Here is an 18,067-nt window from a genome sequence, read left to right on the forward strand (position 1 = left end):
TTAGGATAAAATGGAAACATCAGGGGGAAAAAATCAAAGTTATGAGAACTCACATCTTCCTTGAAAACAGATATCATGTTTATCAGTGCTTTCATTGCAGAAAGCTTGGAATTTGAAACCATCGTCATTGAGTTCACCTCCTCCATGGAGAGTAACAATTTATCTGCAACTGCCCTGGATGCTTTCCACTCCGAATGACACCACATATCCAATCCCAAATCAGCTTGTAAGCGCTCGAGTTCAAACAAGCACATATCTTTAGAAAGGGCAAAAAGATCCCCATCACATTTTTGTTGATAAATTTGAAAAAGTTTTGATTCGTGCAGGTACTGGGAGAGCTCTTTAAATGGTCCAGCATCTATCTTACGACCCTCAAGCTCTCCTTCTATATGGTAATAAAGATCACTGAGTATTAAAGCATTCAGTGCCTCTCCTTTACTGATAAAATATAGAAAAATGTTTGTTAGCAGCATAAAAAATGAAATGTACAAAAGACTTGGGTTATATACCGGTATATACGAATCTGCCACGGCCACTCACAAGGAAAAATAAATTTAGCAAAACAATAAATAGTATTTTGAAATCATATGGTAATCCAAGATTACCCCAAGGCTATGATCTTGAAGGAAAAAATTGGTATTAAATTATCCCAGCATACACCTCAACGCAGACAAAAATAACCTCAGTTCAAGAAAATATTTAGCTACTATGAAACACAGTGATCTTGGGTCACTAGGGATTATATCATACATGGATGAGGAACACCCCATAACCACAGTGATCTCATTTGTGTCACCAAACAACTCCTAAGTTTTCAATGCAAATCGCTTCCTAAAGTCTGGTCAAGTTCTTTCTTATTTGCCAAAATAGTGATATAATGGCCTTCAAAGCATGTCTGAGGCGCCTTCGACAGAAAATAAAACCTACCATCAACCATATTTAGACTAAATTCTTAGCACAAGTAGATTCCAAAATCATGGATCGATATATAAGCTCAAGGGAAAATTGAAACAATGTAATATGCAGGCTTAAAGTATGTTGGGTTAAATGGAGAAGTGCTTCAAGTGTGTTGCGTTACCATGAAATGCTACTAAATTAAAAGTTCTAGGACAGCTATTAGACCAATTATCCTATACGGGTCAAAATGTTGGCAACTAAGAATAAAAAAGTAAAAGTTGCTGAAATGAGATTGCTAGCATGGATGAAACATATTCATTGCAAATTATGTGTAGCACCTACAGAAGATTAGATTAGGGAAAGATGGTCAAGATGGTTTAGAAACTTGCAATGTAGGCCAAATAACACAACTGAGAAGTGAGTGACGTAGACTTGGAATTACAGGTAAGGGAGCAAGGATTTGACAAACTCCAACTCTCAGAGGATACAATGCCAGGTTGTGCAGGCGACGAACCCCACCAAGTGGGGATTAAGGCTTGGTTACCGTCGTTTGAGGTATCAGCTGTATTCTGACTGTCCAGCTCTTTGTAGAAAGTACTTACCTTCTAATAACCATTAGATTCCACAGGTCAATCTTGATTATGATGGCACACAATTATTCTGTAAAGTCATCAAAAAATCAGCAAAACTTTCTAGCTCTCTGTCCTCAGAATTCCTCTTAAAAAATAATGTTCCACATTAAATATTTGAAAGAGCAATGCTAGAACCAAATGAATCATCTTGATTACTGGCCAAGGTATAGAGATCTGGCTGAACAAGGTAAGAGATTTGAGCATCAAACCACCTTATTGAATTGGTTGCCTAACAACTGCCTGCTTAACCAAACGATCTTTGAATTCCTCTTTAACGTTGCCCTAAAGCAGCCTCTATTGGATGTTTTCAAGCATTTAAGCAACTGAAAATGGGGTAGGAAGGAGAGACATGAAGTACACCAGGAGACTTGAGGAAGTGGTGTAAGGCTGAGTCTGCCACCCTTTGACAGTGTAAATGCGTGAAATTACCAATTAGCTCTAGATTATGAACTTGACCAGCATTGAACTTGCATGTGCAGAATTATGAATTAATTGTTAACTGTCTTATTGCTAAGGCTCGATATAACTTTTTAGCCCATACCATATAGCTTAAGTTTTTAGGTAGAATGGTGGCTTAACATGGTATAAGAGCCATGGTTCGATAAGTTCAGGGAATTCATCTTATATATCAACATTATAGTTATAATAGGTTTTAGAGAAGTCCAACATGTCTGTTTTCTGTTATTGTCGCCCACATTGATTCTGTAGTCATTAAAAATTATCTTATTTTTTGTAATGATTTTATCATCATTCTTTGTTTCTGTACGTGCAACGAATTTGTTCAGGTTTGATATACATTGTTAGCCCACTTTTACACTTATGTTTGCACTCTTGGACAAGGTCAAAATCATAGTGCTTGCAGCTGGATAAGTCATGAAGACATGGCGAGGTCTACCTATCAATCCCAATCCAAGGACATTTCAAAAAGTCTTTTCTTGGTGGGATTGAATACAGGTTACTAAGGAGCTCCCTAGGGGGGATGCTCACTCCTTAGACTTTTCCTAGGCTACTTAAATGTCCATGCTTAGGATTCTTAGGGATTGCTCAGTTCTCCTCTCTGGGCCATCTCTAGAATATCCATTACTTCTTTACAATGTAGCTCTCCTACCCTTCAAAGAACCCCTTCTACAGATAGATATTAACAATTCTAGCAAGCTTTCTCTGGACATCATTGTCATTGAAGTGGGCTGATAAAGGAGGAAAAAGCTTCCAATTTGCATCCCTGAAACCCTTCCAAAATCAGCCACCACCTCCCTTGTCAATCGGGAAAAGGTCACTTTTCCCAAGTTGATTTCAAACTGGATACAGTTTCAAAGCAAAGATTCATGCACGTGTCTGTGATATAAGAAAATTGTAAAGAAAATATATATATATATTCCAAATTGAAAGATTGATTATTAATTAATTTGGGAAAACAAAAAAATGATTTTACTAGCAATCCATGTCACTCTCACTAAAGTATATATCAATGTGGATTCTCACTCAAACTTAGCAAATACCTCCCTTGAGGTTTCAAAAATCTCACAGAAGTACCTTGATATTTGATATCCAAGAAACTTATAACCCCTACATACCATCAAAATCCAAATAAGATTATAAAAATTGACTATTTTGCCCTTGACACATGAAATGGAATAACATGACATAGAAATTCATGAAGATTTTGCTCTTTTTTTTTTTTAAGTTGGGGGAGGGGGGGATTCCATAGTTTTATTTTAATATATTTGAAAGAAATTTATCCTCAATGATTGAGCTTTCACCTTTTTTTTTTTTTTTTTTTGGGGGGGGGGGGGGGGGGGGGGGAATATGGGGTACACAGTTTGTCTCGGATATTAGAACAATATTTATGTCATTTCATGTGTCAAGGGCAAAATAGTTAACTGTTGGAATTTTACTTTGACTTCTTAATGATAAATTGATGGAGGAAGCATAAGTGTCAATTGTCAAGGAGGTCCATATAGGAAACGTTGTGCCTTTTTGCCAAACCTAAAGAAAGGCTAGTTCCTTTTGCCTATATATCAATAATATTGAAGGAAATAACTCCATCTCGGATGGTATAAAAAAGAAGTATTTGTAATATTCTAATCCATTCATGAACATCATAGCAAATATAATTGGAACATTTAGAGCCTCCATGGGAAAGTAAATAAGGAATTGTGTAGCAACTACAAAATCAAAATGGGGATGAAGTAAATATGGTTAGCCTTGGCCTCACAAAATATGATTACATCATCCATGAAAAGAAGATGGGAGGCTGAGATCCTCCTTATATTTTTTCCCACCATAAGCTCCCCTCTTCAGTAGTTTTTTTAGAGCATTAAGCTAACTTCCATTATCAAAATAAAACAAATTGGAACGAAAAGATCTTCTTTTCATAATCCTCTAATAAAAATGGAATTACCTTAAAAGACAAAGAGTGGACAAGGTAGGGATTAATACATGTTGTCTAATTTGCTTATGCCATGAGCTCCTAATTGCCTTCTCCCTCCTTTGAATTGGGTATCCACAATTGTCGTGTCTCTGACTATGTCCATTATTTGCGTCCCTTCAATGATGACATTTTGGTATGCTCCAAAAACTTACCCAACCATTTCTTAATCTTGTGGCTAGCATCTTGGAGACTCACTTGTAAACAGTTCAACCAAACTAGAAAGTTCAAAATCTTTGATGTTTGCGCTCCCTCACTTTTTAGGAATCAATGTGATGAATATGGAATTGAAGCTTTCCCCAAAACTCCTATTAACGTAAAAATATTCAAAAATTTTAACTATTCTATTTCAGTGCATCCCAATTTCTTGTGAGCAGGCCAAGGTAAAGCCATAAGGACCTAAGAATTTATCTCCATTACACTCCTTGAAATTAATGCATTTTTCTCCAGTAAAGGAATTGTCAAGCGAAGAAGCTGAAGTTACCAATATGAGCAAAGCTTATGCCATTGAGCAAAGGTAACCACGTAGGCAGATCAGTCTAAAGGTTCTCACAGAAATTGCTCATGGCCACCTTCATGCCTCCATCTGCTTCAAACACTATCCAATCAATCTCAACCTTGCTAATAACATTGCATCTTCTACGAGCACTTGCTGTCCTGCAGAAGAATTTGGTGCTATGGCAAAGGACCTGAGAGTTTAATCTTAAAGCAGCTTCTGCCATAAAAATGGTACTGGATAGCTTCCTTCTACACTCTAGCTCTTCTATATTATTTAGGGAGTGCAAAGGCTTACTCTCTTTCATCAAGATCATAAAGTCTCTCCCTAAAGATATTTTCCTCGCATAAATGTCTCCAAAAGTAACCATGTTCCATTTTGTCAACTATTTATACCTTTAACTTGGAAGCCAACAAAGCTCACAAAGCCTTCAACATCAATTTGACTAGTTCTTTCAAACACTTGTGTTTGAGAAGCATGTTTTTCAAAATGGAGCAGGTGTTGGAGCCTGTTGGACTTCTCTCATGTCTTAAATCATGATGGTGATTTGAGGTTGGACTCCTAAGAGACTTCTGAGTGCTTTGGGAAGTCCTCCCAATTTTCTGAGAGATTAAAGATCTGTCGTTCTCAAGAGAATTCTTTCCATAATTTGACCAAGTTAAAGGTCCACCACCATTAAGGAAGGTCAATAAGGGCATTCAGATTCAAGAAGTCAAGGAATTAACCCATGCAATGATTCTCTATTGTTCACCAACTTCTATCATGAAGAAAAAGCATCATGTTAAAGTCACCCCCTAAAACCCAAGAAACATTCCCCCCCACCCCCACTTTTGCACTGAATGTTCCATGAAGTCCCCCTTAGAAGACCTTTTCCTGGCCCATATACACCAAGGATAAGCAACTGAAGTTGCACTCCAAGGATTTGAACAAACAAGAGATGGTGAAGGTCCCAAATAAACACCAGCTCCACATCTTCTCTCCAATTAACAATTATGATGCTAGCATTTCTGATAGCAGGAAGAGAAATCCATTAGCAGTTCCTGATTCCCCATGCACTGTTAACTACTAACCTATCAATAGCCTTATTTTGCTTGCTGCTTCTCCATCCCTTAGGAAGCACTTCACTGCAGACAAATTTTTTTCTGGTCACTTAAACCCCTGACATTCCCAGAAACAAGGCTTATTGTCATGCTTTTCGGTAAAAAACCCAGCTGCCAGTCATTGTCAGGATCTAGAACTTTCCTTTTTTTGTCATAATTAACAAAGGATTCAAGCATTTTCAGCTCCCTGTTAGTCTCCTTTTTCTTGTTTCTGCTCATGTTCTTCATATGACATAATCTGTCATTCTCCCTGCATTTTTTGTCTCTCTTCAAATAGACAGAAAGCTTCGTCTTCATATCTTTGAAGGATACCTCAATGGCCTATTGCAATTGAAAATTATATCTTATTTAAAAGAGAATATCCTATCTCAATGTTATTACTTGCATTTTAACTCTGTGGAGCACACTCAGAGATCAACACCTGCAACAGATCACTGTCAATGTTACAAATTTATGAAGCTTAGGTGAAGGACTGTCAAAATGACAGCAGTCCAGGACCCGCTGATAACCAGAATGATGGCCAGTAGAGGAAAGAATCTGAGCTACATTTCCATTCAGGCCCTCCGCCTTTTCCTGCACATCATTCTCCCTCACTGTATCACTGTTGAAGCTGAAACAATGCTCAATCAGCCAAAGAAGGATCATCGTCCTCAGCATCCAGATTAAGATGCAAGGGATGCTTTGCTGCTTTAACATTCTCCACATGTAGGTTATCAGATGTCATCCTTTAGAAGTTTGTTGCCCTAAGAAGATGGTAGGCACATGCTGTGAAGGAATATTAGGTTTGAAGGATTTAAAGGAGTAATAAAAGGCAAGCTGAGCCACCTTCAGTTTGAGCACCTAGTTTGTCTTGAAAGACTGGACCATTTTCTTTAGAGAAAACGGCGAACAGGTCTAATTTTATTCCTGAAGAGCCTTGATCACTGCTAGGCTTGGGCCCCAAGTTGAGACCAACCAACCCAAGCACTTTAATGCTTTTTGAAAAAGTTAAGGCTGGAGGACGGCCACCCCAGATTTTTTAAATTTGAATTTGTCAATATCCATCTATTCTGCATGCTTCTCTTCACCAGAAGCACATATGCATGTCACATGTGATCTCAATGATCTTTCCCGTAAGAATCTTCGACCCTTTGCCAAGGTAACCTCCTTCAAATGTCATACCAGAAGACTCTGGAGGGAAGCATTGATGATGTGGCAACAGTGCACAACTCCCCCCACCCCCCCAAGTGGTGCACCATTAGCCCTTTTTGCAGTGGAGGGGAGGGTTGAGTACCAGTCTCTTTGTGAAGTGCTGTAAAAAATATTGAAGCAGGTGGGCTACAATTGGAAAATCAGGAAGCACCTGTCAAATGGATTTCAGTTTGAAATTGGGCAAAATCCTTCTTCCTAGCTCAGATGGGTTTGAGATTTTCTGCCATCCCTTTGTTCCATATACTCCATGGGAAATAATAATCTCCTCCTCTCTTGATCTCCAAGAGCAATATAAACCTTCAAAAAACATTCTTCTTCAGCTTAAACAAAGGGTCTTGTCATCTTCCTCATCCTCCTCCGCCATGGATGTGGGAAATTTTCAGATGAGAAACTCGACCAAGAATTTAGGAACCAAATCAGTTTTATGTAAAATTATAGAAATCCTCCATGTTCCTCCTTCCACATTCAGTTCACTCTTACGACAAACAACCCTTCGCCCTTGAAAGGATTTCCTCTCCATCATCACATACTCATGGTTGACTCCTCCCATGTGTGTGCATGAATGCCCATGCACGTGTGAGGGAGAGAGAGAGAGAGAGAGAGAGAAGGAATGGATTGAGTCCTCTCCTGGCTTCATCATCAATAGCAACAACAAGCCTCAAGTCCCACTAGGTGATTTTGACTACATGAATCCTTTTTCGCCAATTAACTTGATCAAGAGCATTTTCCTCTATTAGATTAAGGGCAAATAAATCCTTCCTCACTATCTCATTCCAAATTATTTTAGGCCTACCCTTACCCCTTTTCATGCCAAACACAATAACTAACTTGCTCCTCCTTACAGGTGCTCTACTAGGCCTGCATTTCAAATGGCCAAACCATCTAAGCCAGCCCTCCCTTCTCATGTTTTCAACTGGTGCTTTGCCTAAATCATTACGTATATGTTCATTTCTTATTTTATCTAAGCAACTTTTATTTTTTGTACATGTTGTTTCTTAGTTGCCCAACATTCTAAACCATAAAGCATAGCTGGCCTTATAACTGTCTTATAAAACTTTTTTTTTTTCTAATTTTAAGGGTATTCTACGATCACACAATACACCTGACACACTCCTCGATTTTACCCCGCATGTTTTAATTCTATATACTTCATCTTCTTCAATTTCCCCTTTGGCTTGCATAATAGATTCAAGATATCTAAATCTATCAGTGCTATTAATCTCTTGATTATCAAATTTAATCTTCTCTCTATTGCTACTCCTTAACTTACTGAAATTACATTTCATATATTCTATCTTATTTCTACTTAACCTGAACTCTTTAGACTCTAATGTGGCTTCCAAAGTTCTAGCTTAGATTCCATTCCATTCCTACTATCATCAATCAACACGATATCATCCGCCAACAACATAAACTAAGGGATTTCATTTTGGATATTCTTAGTAAAAAGATAAGGACTCAAAGTAGAACCTTGATGTACACCTATTGCTATTAGAAAATCCCTAGATTCACCTCCTACAGTCCTAACGCTAGTCACTACTCTATCATACATATCCTTAACGACCTCCATATATCTACTACAAACTCCCTTCTTTTCTAAGATCCACCAAAGAACTTCCCTAGGTACTCTATCATAAGCTTTCACTAGGACAATAAAAACCATATTCAAGTTCCTCTTCTTTTACCTAAATTTTTCCATTAAACTTCTTAAAAGATAAATAGCTTATGTTATTGATACCCCAGGCATAAAACCAAACTGATTTTCTGAAATCTTCATTTCTAATCTTATTCTATGTTCAATTACTCTTAGGGATAATTTCATCGTATGACTAATAATTTTAATTCCACAATAGTTATTACAATTTTGAATATCACCTTTTGTTTTGGTACACAGGTACTAATGTATTTTTACTCCATTCTTCTGAAATTTTCTTGATTTTTATAATAGTGTTGAATAGATTAGTTAACCAAACAATACCTTTACCCCTAAAACATTTCCAAACTTCAATTGGTATTTTATTTGGTCCTATAGATTTCCCACTTTTCATTTTTTTAATGTCAACTCAACTTCAAGGATTCTAATTTTGGGAATAAATCTTCTGGCTTCATACATTGTAAAATTTTGGTCAAATTTATCATTGATTTAAAAGCAGAATAAGACTCGATTAGGGTGGATGTCTGTCATAAAGATCAGATTATCTAAGACACTAGAAAGGGATACTAATGATATTTCCAAAGATTTTGAGAGGTTTCTAATATTTATCAACTGCACATTCCAACTAATTTAAAATGGGTGAAACTGTGGATGTCTTGTAAAGAATGCACTGGAATAAAAGGTTCACAGAAGGGAGAGGGAAAAAAACAAAAAGTGCGGACCTGTAACCACTTCGTGAGTATTGAGCTACCAATTCGGAGAAGGCAGGCAGATTGCCCAACTGCAGAATATATTTGTGGTTAGAAAGTCAATGAATGGAAAAGACCTCATAGATCAGTGAGAAAAGGTTATGACAACTGAAAGATGCATGGAAAGCGACTGAATTAAATTAAGGAAAATAATAAACATTTAACTAGAAGAGAAACAGGATCAGACCTTTTTGGATATGGCACGGATCTTTTCAATTAATGATACAGACAGACTCCCAGTGTCTCCGTGAGTTAATTTCCTGATCACATGCATGGTGAACAAAGCTGCAGCAACCTGCAAAACAGTTTATAAGTGTGACAATGCCCATTTAAATATAAAGAACACCATCAGAAAATTTGTTTAAAGGATACAACTAGTGAGAAAGTATGCATGGAATTGAAATAAATTTAATTATGTACACTAGAAAGGAATATTTTTAGGCAAATCTAGCAGTTGTTCGATTGTGGAAAATTGTTTTCATTTTCTACCCTGAGTTTTCATGAGCATTACAAAAAGGTAACTTTTTTTTTTTAATCAATTTCCCAGTCTTCATATAGAAATTCAGAAAAAACCTGTAAATTATTTCTCTAGCTTTCTTTACAAAAATTTGAAAACACAATCTGGCATTTTATTAATTCTTTGGAAAACCCAAACCAGAAAATTAAAACAGTTTTCTGTAAGTGAGGAATTATCACAGAATAGCAAGAACAATTATATCAGAACAACAAGAAGTATCAAAATCAATATCACTGCCCAACAAAGGTAATAAAAGTAATTGGTACCAAATTCACCTTTGAGCGAAGATATTTCTCGTTGTTATATTCACAGGATGCATAGGACTTGATTAAATCACCCAAAACTGATTGCTCACGCCAGGTTGACAAAATACATCTGAGATCACCCGTATTCGCATTGCTCGGTTTTTCAGCACTGGCTACATTTTCCATCTTCCCCTTTGATGAGTCATCAATCTGTTTCACAAGTAACTCAGCCCGCTGTAACTTTTTCTGAAGAAATGCTTCATTTGTCATTATTTCCAACACAACGGACTGGCACTGATATTTGTACGCCAGGTTTAGAGACTCTCTTTCATTAAGTTTTCCAAGTACAGGTGCTTCCAAGCCAGCAGTTAGGGAAACAGAGTTGGATAAATGTTCCCAGAACTTGTCATATTTTTTTAGCAACTCCAAAATATCTTTATAATTAGCAGCTCCTTGCCACAAGGTCTTCAGGAACTCGAGTACAATCAGCAGTATGCGGGGATTACTGGACATCAGGTGTATTCACCACATTAATATCTCAAACCTTTCATATTAAATCATGTGAAACCATAGTTTCTGGGATTGAGCTGGACAGTGTAGAAGGCATAAAAATACAGATCAAACTTAATATCGCTTATAATTCCATACCTCTTGATAAGATCATTAGATCTTTCAACATAGAGCACAAGTGAATCTAGCAGACTTGATTTCTTGGATTCCAGTGGTTTAAATGAAGCATCGTTTGTTGGTGGCCTCACAGCTGAATCGTTACTGGATTGAACATCCATATTCACTTCACCACAAATTATAGCAGCAAGAAAAGCAGGCTGCACTGAAAAGTAACATTAGTAAGGAAACAATATCATTGAGAAGGGGACGACAGATGTTAGATAAAGCAAAGATATTCCAATTGGTTTCCTAGCAACAACATAGCTAAGCTAGGTTAGCCAAGGTGTGCCCATAATAATTTTTCAGATTAGAATTGGTAAATCCATACCATTGTGTCACCACAAGCCAAAGCTAAAAAATGAAAATCAATTCTTACAGAAATTTGAAGCTCAAATTTAGGGAAAATTTTCGATTGAAAGGATGAGAAAATTATACCCAGGAATCTTAGATGTTTAACTGGAATTGTTGGGTCTACAGACTGTAAGACCCATAGAGGCTCTTGTGAGCACAAATAATTATATACTTGCGGGTCAACAGTCCACGGGTTTCGTCAATATAATGATAAATTACACAATTTGAGTCAATTACACAAAATTCAAAGGGAAAAAAAAAACGGAGTTTTGACCGTTTGATAAAATGATTCAACAGCTTGTCACTGAGAAAACAAAAGCAAAGTGACTCAAATTCAGCATTTCACAGTTACCCATGAAATTTGGAAAACAGATGGTTCCAGATCATGGTGGAATCCATAACAAATGTTACAAACCTGATAACGAGCAGCAGAAGTGAGCAGTTTGACAATAGTAAGAAAGAGATCTTCATTCCACAGTGACTGCTCATGAAGAATAACGCCCACGGAATGTTTTAATTCTTTAATCTAGAAGCAAGCAATAGATCAAGAACCCACATTAGAAACAACAGATTCACTCATTCAAACTTCAAAGCTAAGGACCTGTAACCTGTGGTGAAACAGTTTTAATTTTTCATTTCCAGTTTTCTAGAAATTTACAAAAATGCTACCTTGTTGAGCAATCTTCCAACATTTGTATGTGAAAGTTGAAACCCAATAAAAAAGATATTTTCCAATGTTCAACGTTGGAAAACAGGAAAACAAGCTGTCAGGTAATAATTTGGAAAAATGAAAGGAACATTTTTCTACAACTGAATAGGCCCTAATGATGGAGAGAACAAAGATTAAGTTCAAATACACAAAGCCTGAACCTGTTTATCATCCAGACCAAAGCATGCATTTCCATTCAAATATTGTTGTGAATAATCTGCAAACATGAATAACATTGATAACACACTGGCAGCACCAATTTGTATTGCCTGCACAGATGATTCAAAATAATTAGGCACGAAGAGAGAGAGAGAGAGAGAGAGGTACTGGCATGATGCCATCTAGTGTAAGAAATAAAATAAACGAAGATTGGAAAAGAATGAACTGCGAAGTCTGTCAATCAACAAGGCATGTTCAACCAACTTTACACTGGAGATTCAGTAAATATCAAAATCACAAAAAAGTTAATTTTCCATTAAGCTTCTGTGAGCATGACATATAACATATTAATAATTCCTCCATCCCTGTAGCAGGTGATGCCAATTCAAAGGTAACCATTTCCAGTTCAGAGTTTAAAATTTGACATTTAGGCAATGCTGATTGAACTAAAGCATATAGTGTACCATTTGGAGAAGATGATTACATAATAATAAGTTTTATCATAAAAAAGTGACATTAAAATTAACAAATAGATGACGATGGATATTGCACAACTTGTCACTCAAACTCGCTACCACCCACTCACAAATACACATAATTCACTTTTAATATCTGCACAAGTTAAACTAGAAACACAATCATAACCACAGACAGTGATGGAGGAACTACATGTAGATAATAAAAAAAAATCTAAAAATCATCAAAAGCCCTTCTACATAATAAGCCAGTTATGAGCCACTCATCTGCAAGAAAATATAAAAATAATCATATAATCAATTATCGAAGATAATCAGAGTCTCCATGTAGCACAAAGAATAAGATGTAAAAATATTAATGGTAAACTGCTGCACAGTGCATTCATTTCATGGAGTACGTGATGAGCATAGACACATGAAGGGCACAATTCCAAATTCATTGTACCATTAAAGCAAGAAGGAAACATTAATAAGCAAATTAAATATAATAATTCATGCAAAAGCAACTAAAAGATCATAATTCATGCCCAATGGCTTCATTTTTTAATGTTGATATTTTCCATACAGGATAGCGGAAATATGATATCAAGGATATCATGGCTGTAACAACAGGAATTGGTTTGGCTGTAGACGACAGCAACGCTTGGTGAAAGACTGGAAGGCTGGATGAAAGATCCTGAAAATTATGAAAATTGGAATATTAACATTTCAAAAGATCAGCCAAAGCATATTAAAAAAAAAATAAGGGAGGAAAAAAATACTAATGCCCTAAAATTCAGAAGTAATTTCCTGTGCACAAAAAACTAACTTGTCCACTTTTGACTCCTTTTGAATCACTTAAACAACATAGATTCATTATAAGGGCACCAAGGAGGTCACAACTCAAGGGCAAATCATTTATAATTCAAAAAACTAAATAAATCTAAAATAGCATGCAGACTGACTATACAACTATCAGAAAATCCATCTTTGAGTTGAACAAGAGGGGATTCCTCTCCTTCAAAGCCTCTTCCATTTCTCTCCCTACACACACAATCCAAAAAACAGTGGGGGTTATTAACTGTCCAGTTTGTTGATTTTTTGAGTCCGATCCCTGTTTTGATGCTGACAAAGCACAAGGTTCTTATATGTGTTTTTTAAGTGCTTGAACAGGTTTACTATTCAACACACACATAAGGCAAAAGGGAAATGAAAGCCATAAGGACTTAAAGCATATTCACCTGGCGTATTCCATGAAGTTTGAGGAGCAAAGAAGAAGACTTTTAATTTATATTGTATTGCATTTTAATTTTATATTCGGTCTATAATAATGCATGCACCTGTATGATATGAAGTGCTAAGCTCGGACGATCTTAGATTGACCTTAGTAACCTAACCTTTTGGGAAAAACACTTTTCATAATTTCCTAAATCTAACAAAGGTTGTTGAAATAGCTTTAGGGTCAAAATCAAGGCAAAAACTGAGGGAGTCAATGTCCTCGGTCGACCAACCTGTTCCAGTGTTAAGTACCTCAGTCGACCAAACACACTGTAGGCCAGAAGTCAAAGTTTGACTAGGCTCAATCGACCAACCAACTTTTGAACTTAGCTTCCACAATCGACCGACCTCGGGACTTTGGCTTTCTACCTTCCTTAGCCGACCGGCGTGTTAGTTCAAAATAGCCTTAACCAAGTGACCTTCAAGGCTCGGCCAACCGGTCTTTTTGGCCAGCCGACCGAACCTACGAAGGGAGGAAAATCGTCCAAGGTCTACCAACCGGCAATTCGATCAGTCGAGCGAACCCAAAGGAAAAATTCAAATCTTAATGTAGCTCAGTTGACGAACGTCTTGGTCAGTTGACCAAACCTCTCGGGTTGCCCTATTTTTTTAGCGCTAATCACGTTTAAATTTTAATTAATCTTTTCTGAAAATGACTAGTGTGTCCCTCAACGGTCAGATTTTCCAAAAATCCATACATACCCCTTCATAAATTTAAATTAAATTAGCAACTTTGATTAATTTCAAACTCTCTAAACTATTTTTTAATCAAAGTTCCCTCATATTGTTTTCATTGCAAAAATTCTTTTTGGGGAAAATTTTCACTCTCCAACTCTCTTTCATTCATTGAAAATTTATTTTACAAGAGAGTATTTTATTTAGGCATTCATAAGCACATACTCTCACTCTCTCTTTTGTTTTTGAAAAATTATTTTGTGAGTTAGCTTGTGTTTCTCCACATATTCCTACTTCATAAATATTTTTTGGAGAAACTCATTTTTAGCTTATGAATATTTTTGCACACAATTTTTCAAATCAAAGATCATACATATTCATTTGTTCAAAAATACCCGGAACGCAAACCCTATGTTCTCCTACTTCTTATTGAAAATATTTTTCTGGAGAAATATTTTATAGGGTTTCAATATTTGAGTATTTATCATATACATTATTTTCAAATATTGCAATTTTCATTTTCAGAAAAACACCCTTACTCTCTAAGCATATTTCATATTATGAGTGTATTTTTAAGAGCTTTATTGTTGTACATCTCTGTTTGTATTAGAAGCATTTATTTGTACAAAAAGTGTTTTATGTAACGGTTGGGTTCAACCTGTAAATTGAATTGGGGAGTCTCTATCCCGTAAGGGAGACCGGTTGGGTTTAGCTCGTAATTGAACCGGGGAGTCTCCGCCTCGTAAGAGAGACCAATTGGGCTCAATATGGTAATTGAGCTGGGTTTTGGCACCACCTGTAAAGTGTTGCTAGGTTTTGGCACCGCCCGTAAAGTGTTGCTAGGTTATGGCTCCACCCGGTAAGTGTAGTTGGGGTATCCCTCGCCCTATAAAGAGAGGATTGTAAGTGGCGTCGCTTAGCCCGGTTTAAGTGAGCAAATAGTGGAATCCTTGGAGGGTATGCCGAAGGTGGGGACGTAGGCTAGTTTGGTCGAACCTTGATAACAAATATCATGTGTCTCTCTCTACCTCATTTAAATTTGCATACTTTAATTTCCATATGTGTATGCTTGCTTATTTACTGTTATAATTACTCGTATGCACACATTTAATTTAAATGTGATGTGCTGCACTCGTTTATGTCTGGATTCATTGTTTTATCAATTTACATACACATGTTATAATTTAATAGGGATATGATGAGGTATCAATATGCTAATATTTAATTTGTTATGAATGCCCTATTGGTTTTAAATATGAGCATACCAAATTACTATTGTGGGTATTGGAATCTGTTTAGAAGGACCCTAGGTCGAGATATACTGCTTGTGTATTTGATCTTAACCTAAGAAAAGTTTTAAATTTCCAATTCACCCCGTCTTGGGATTACACCAATCATATCACAGTTTTTTCCTTTTCTGTACAAAATATGATTCCCAACCAAGCCACAGTTCTTGAGCAATGGAACTGTACCCTATAAAGACCAACAATAGAGAGCACTGTCTTCCAAACCTCGTTGGCCCAAGAGTATTGAGGAGGAGGTGATGGGCAGATTCTCCATCTAATTTGCATAAAAAAACATCTGTTTACCAGTACCTGCCCTCCTTTTTGTAGGTTGTCAATAGTGAGGATCCTTTCCCAAGTTTCCCCAACTAAAAAAAAGACTTTTCTAGACCCTCCCACTGGCCAAAAAAAAAAGTTCTGAGGAAAACTGACCTGACAGTCACAATATCCTGCTCTGTACTCACATTATATAAGGATTTCATAGAAAATTTCTAATTTACTCCATTCAACCAACAATTATCAATATTTTCATCATATAGATAATTATAGAATTCAAAATTTTCTAAGTCGAAATATTGTAATTGTCTTTGAAGCAACTTAATGTTTCAAAGAGCTGCCTAGTCCACCCAAGTAACGTAGTTTTGACCAGGGCATACCTCCCCATTGGTATTTCTTTTTAATATTGGAAGAGAAAGGGTAACATAAATCAATGCAAGAGAACTAGGTGGTGGAACCTAAAGTGAGAAAATATAATAAAGTTTAAAGATAAAATATTAAAGAGGGTGATTGAACAATAGGGAATAATATAGAAGCAAACTCTCTCTGGAGTAGTATAGATTTACAAAAAAGATAAAAAAAAAAAAAAAAAAAGAGGAGATTTTAGGCAAATCTAGAGGAAAATTCTCAGCTAATAAAGAAAGCCAAGATGTCCAAAAAGCCGTAAAGACCAAAAAAAAAAGAAACAAAGAATTAAATGTGGCCAAATGATAGAAACTTGGAATACTTTGAAAAGCATAAAGAGGAAAGAAAACATGCAAAAAAGGTCGTTATTGAAGCTAAACATAGAGCATATAACAGTACGTATGCTAGATTTGATACAAAAGAAGGGCAACGTAACATATTTAAACTTATTAGAGCTAGAGAAAGCAAGAGCAAGAACTCAAGTAATGTAAAATATATAAAAAAAAAAAATGAGGATGATAGTGTCTTGGTTAAAGAAGAAAATTGGTGAAATTACTTTAAAAGACTTAAACTTAGAATTGGGAAATGAGGAAAAAGATAAAAATTTGGGATTTATTTGCAAAATTAGAGTTAATGAAGTTCAGTTGGATTGAAAAAAATAAAAAACGGAAAAGCTATAGGGTCGGATGACATCCCAATTGAAGTTTGGAAATGCCAAGGTGATAATGGAGTTTATATGCTTAACTAATTTACTTAATACAATTATAAAACTGAGAAAATGTGAGAAGGGTGAAGGAAAAACACTTCAATACCTATATACAAAAATAAAGGAGATACTCAAAATTGGAATAACTATCGTGGAATTGAACTTATGAGTTAAATAATGAAATTGTCGGAAAGGGAAATTTAAACAAAGAGTAAGGTTAGAAACGAGGGTGTCAGAAAGTCAATTTGGTTTTATGCCTAGGAGATAACTACAAAAGCTACATATCTTCTAACTAATCTACTTGCTAAAGCAAACAAGTTGTTCAGTTTTATATTACAACAAGGAATGCAATTATGCTAATATGACACCATTATTCAAAATAAAATTTTTACTCTTCCAATAACAGGTTGGTTTGCCTTCAAATAATTAATACCTAATTTTCAGTTTCTTTATTGACTTTTTGATAGCAAATATGATTAGTGTGGTTTAAAAATTTATTTTTCAAGTTTTAAAAACTTGATTCCTTTATAGAATACAAAAGTGGTATAGAATAAGTGTTTTACACAATTCACTAGTCTGAAGGCACAATAGCTGATAACAGATCATAAGAGCAGATACAGTACAGTAACAAAACACAGATGTGAATCAGTACATCCATAAACGGCACTGAGGTGCAACAGCATTATGTAATGGTAATATCATATTTAGGACCACGCACTAATCCAAAAAAAGATGATATATCCTTTTAAAATACAAACAATTTAGCCCACATATGTGCTATCAAAATCTAAGCCATGACATTGACAACATACCACTGAAAGCCTAGACAGCATGCTGAAAATAATATCCAGTGCAGAACATATTGCAAGCTGTAATCCTTCAATGTCCATCAATTCATAAAGACGGCTAACATAGAGTCTCTGTTAAACAAATGTGCAATATTAGAAAAAAAAAATCAAAGAAGCATCATGGATGGCTTACAAAGAAAGAATGACAGCATTGCTGACCTCTAAAGTCTCAGTAGTTGTACAAATAATCCGAAAGAATGTACTGTGAATGGAAGAATCACAAAGTAAAATGTCTCGAATAACCATGCCCAGTTTCTGTGAGTATGGAATTGACAAAATGCATTTTTTCATCGCTTCAAGCACCTAAACGAAAAAAGCATAATAAGAAAATATTTTTTGCATTA

At 35.9% G+C, this 18,067-nt stretch overlaps 1 protein-coding gene across 1 annotated transcript in view; it reads right to left on the reverse strand.

Moving 5' to 3' along the window:
• LOC131155793 (uncharacterized) overlaps positions 1-18,067 on the reverse strand; it is an 85,283-nt gene that overhangs the window by 8,127 nt on the left and 59,089 nt on the right. Inside the window, exons 20-29 of the mRNA XM_058109204.1 lie at positions 17,883-18,026; positions 17,688-17,795; positions 12,839-12,949; positions 11,800-11,907; positions 11,345-11,455; positions 10,558-10,736; positions 9,940-10,414; positions 9,335-9,442; positions 9,121-9,179; positions 54-438 (exon numbers count right to left, since the gene is read on the reverse strand). Of these exons, the coding sequence (XP_057965187.1) occupies positions 54-438; positions 9,121-9,179; positions 9,335-9,442; positions 9,940-10,414; positions 10,558-10,736; positions 11,345-11,455; positions 11,800-11,907; positions 12,839-12,949; positions 17,688-17,795; positions 17,883-18,026 (1,788 nt within the window). The remainder of the gene's footprint in view (positions 1-53; positions 439-9,120; positions 9,180-9,334; positions 9,443-9,939; positions 10,415-10,557; positions 10,737-11,344; positions 11,456-11,799; positions 11,908-12,838; positions 12,950-17,687; positions 17,796-17,882; positions 18,027-18,067) is intronic.

The sequence above is a fragment of the Malania oleifera genome, chromosome 5, assembly GCF_029873635.1.
Source record: "Malania oleifera isolate guangnan ecotype guangnan chromosome 5, ASM2987363v1, whole genome shotgun sequence".
NCBI lineage: Eukaryota > Viridiplantae > Streptophyta > Magnoliopsida > Santalales > Ximeniaceae > Malania > Malania oleifera.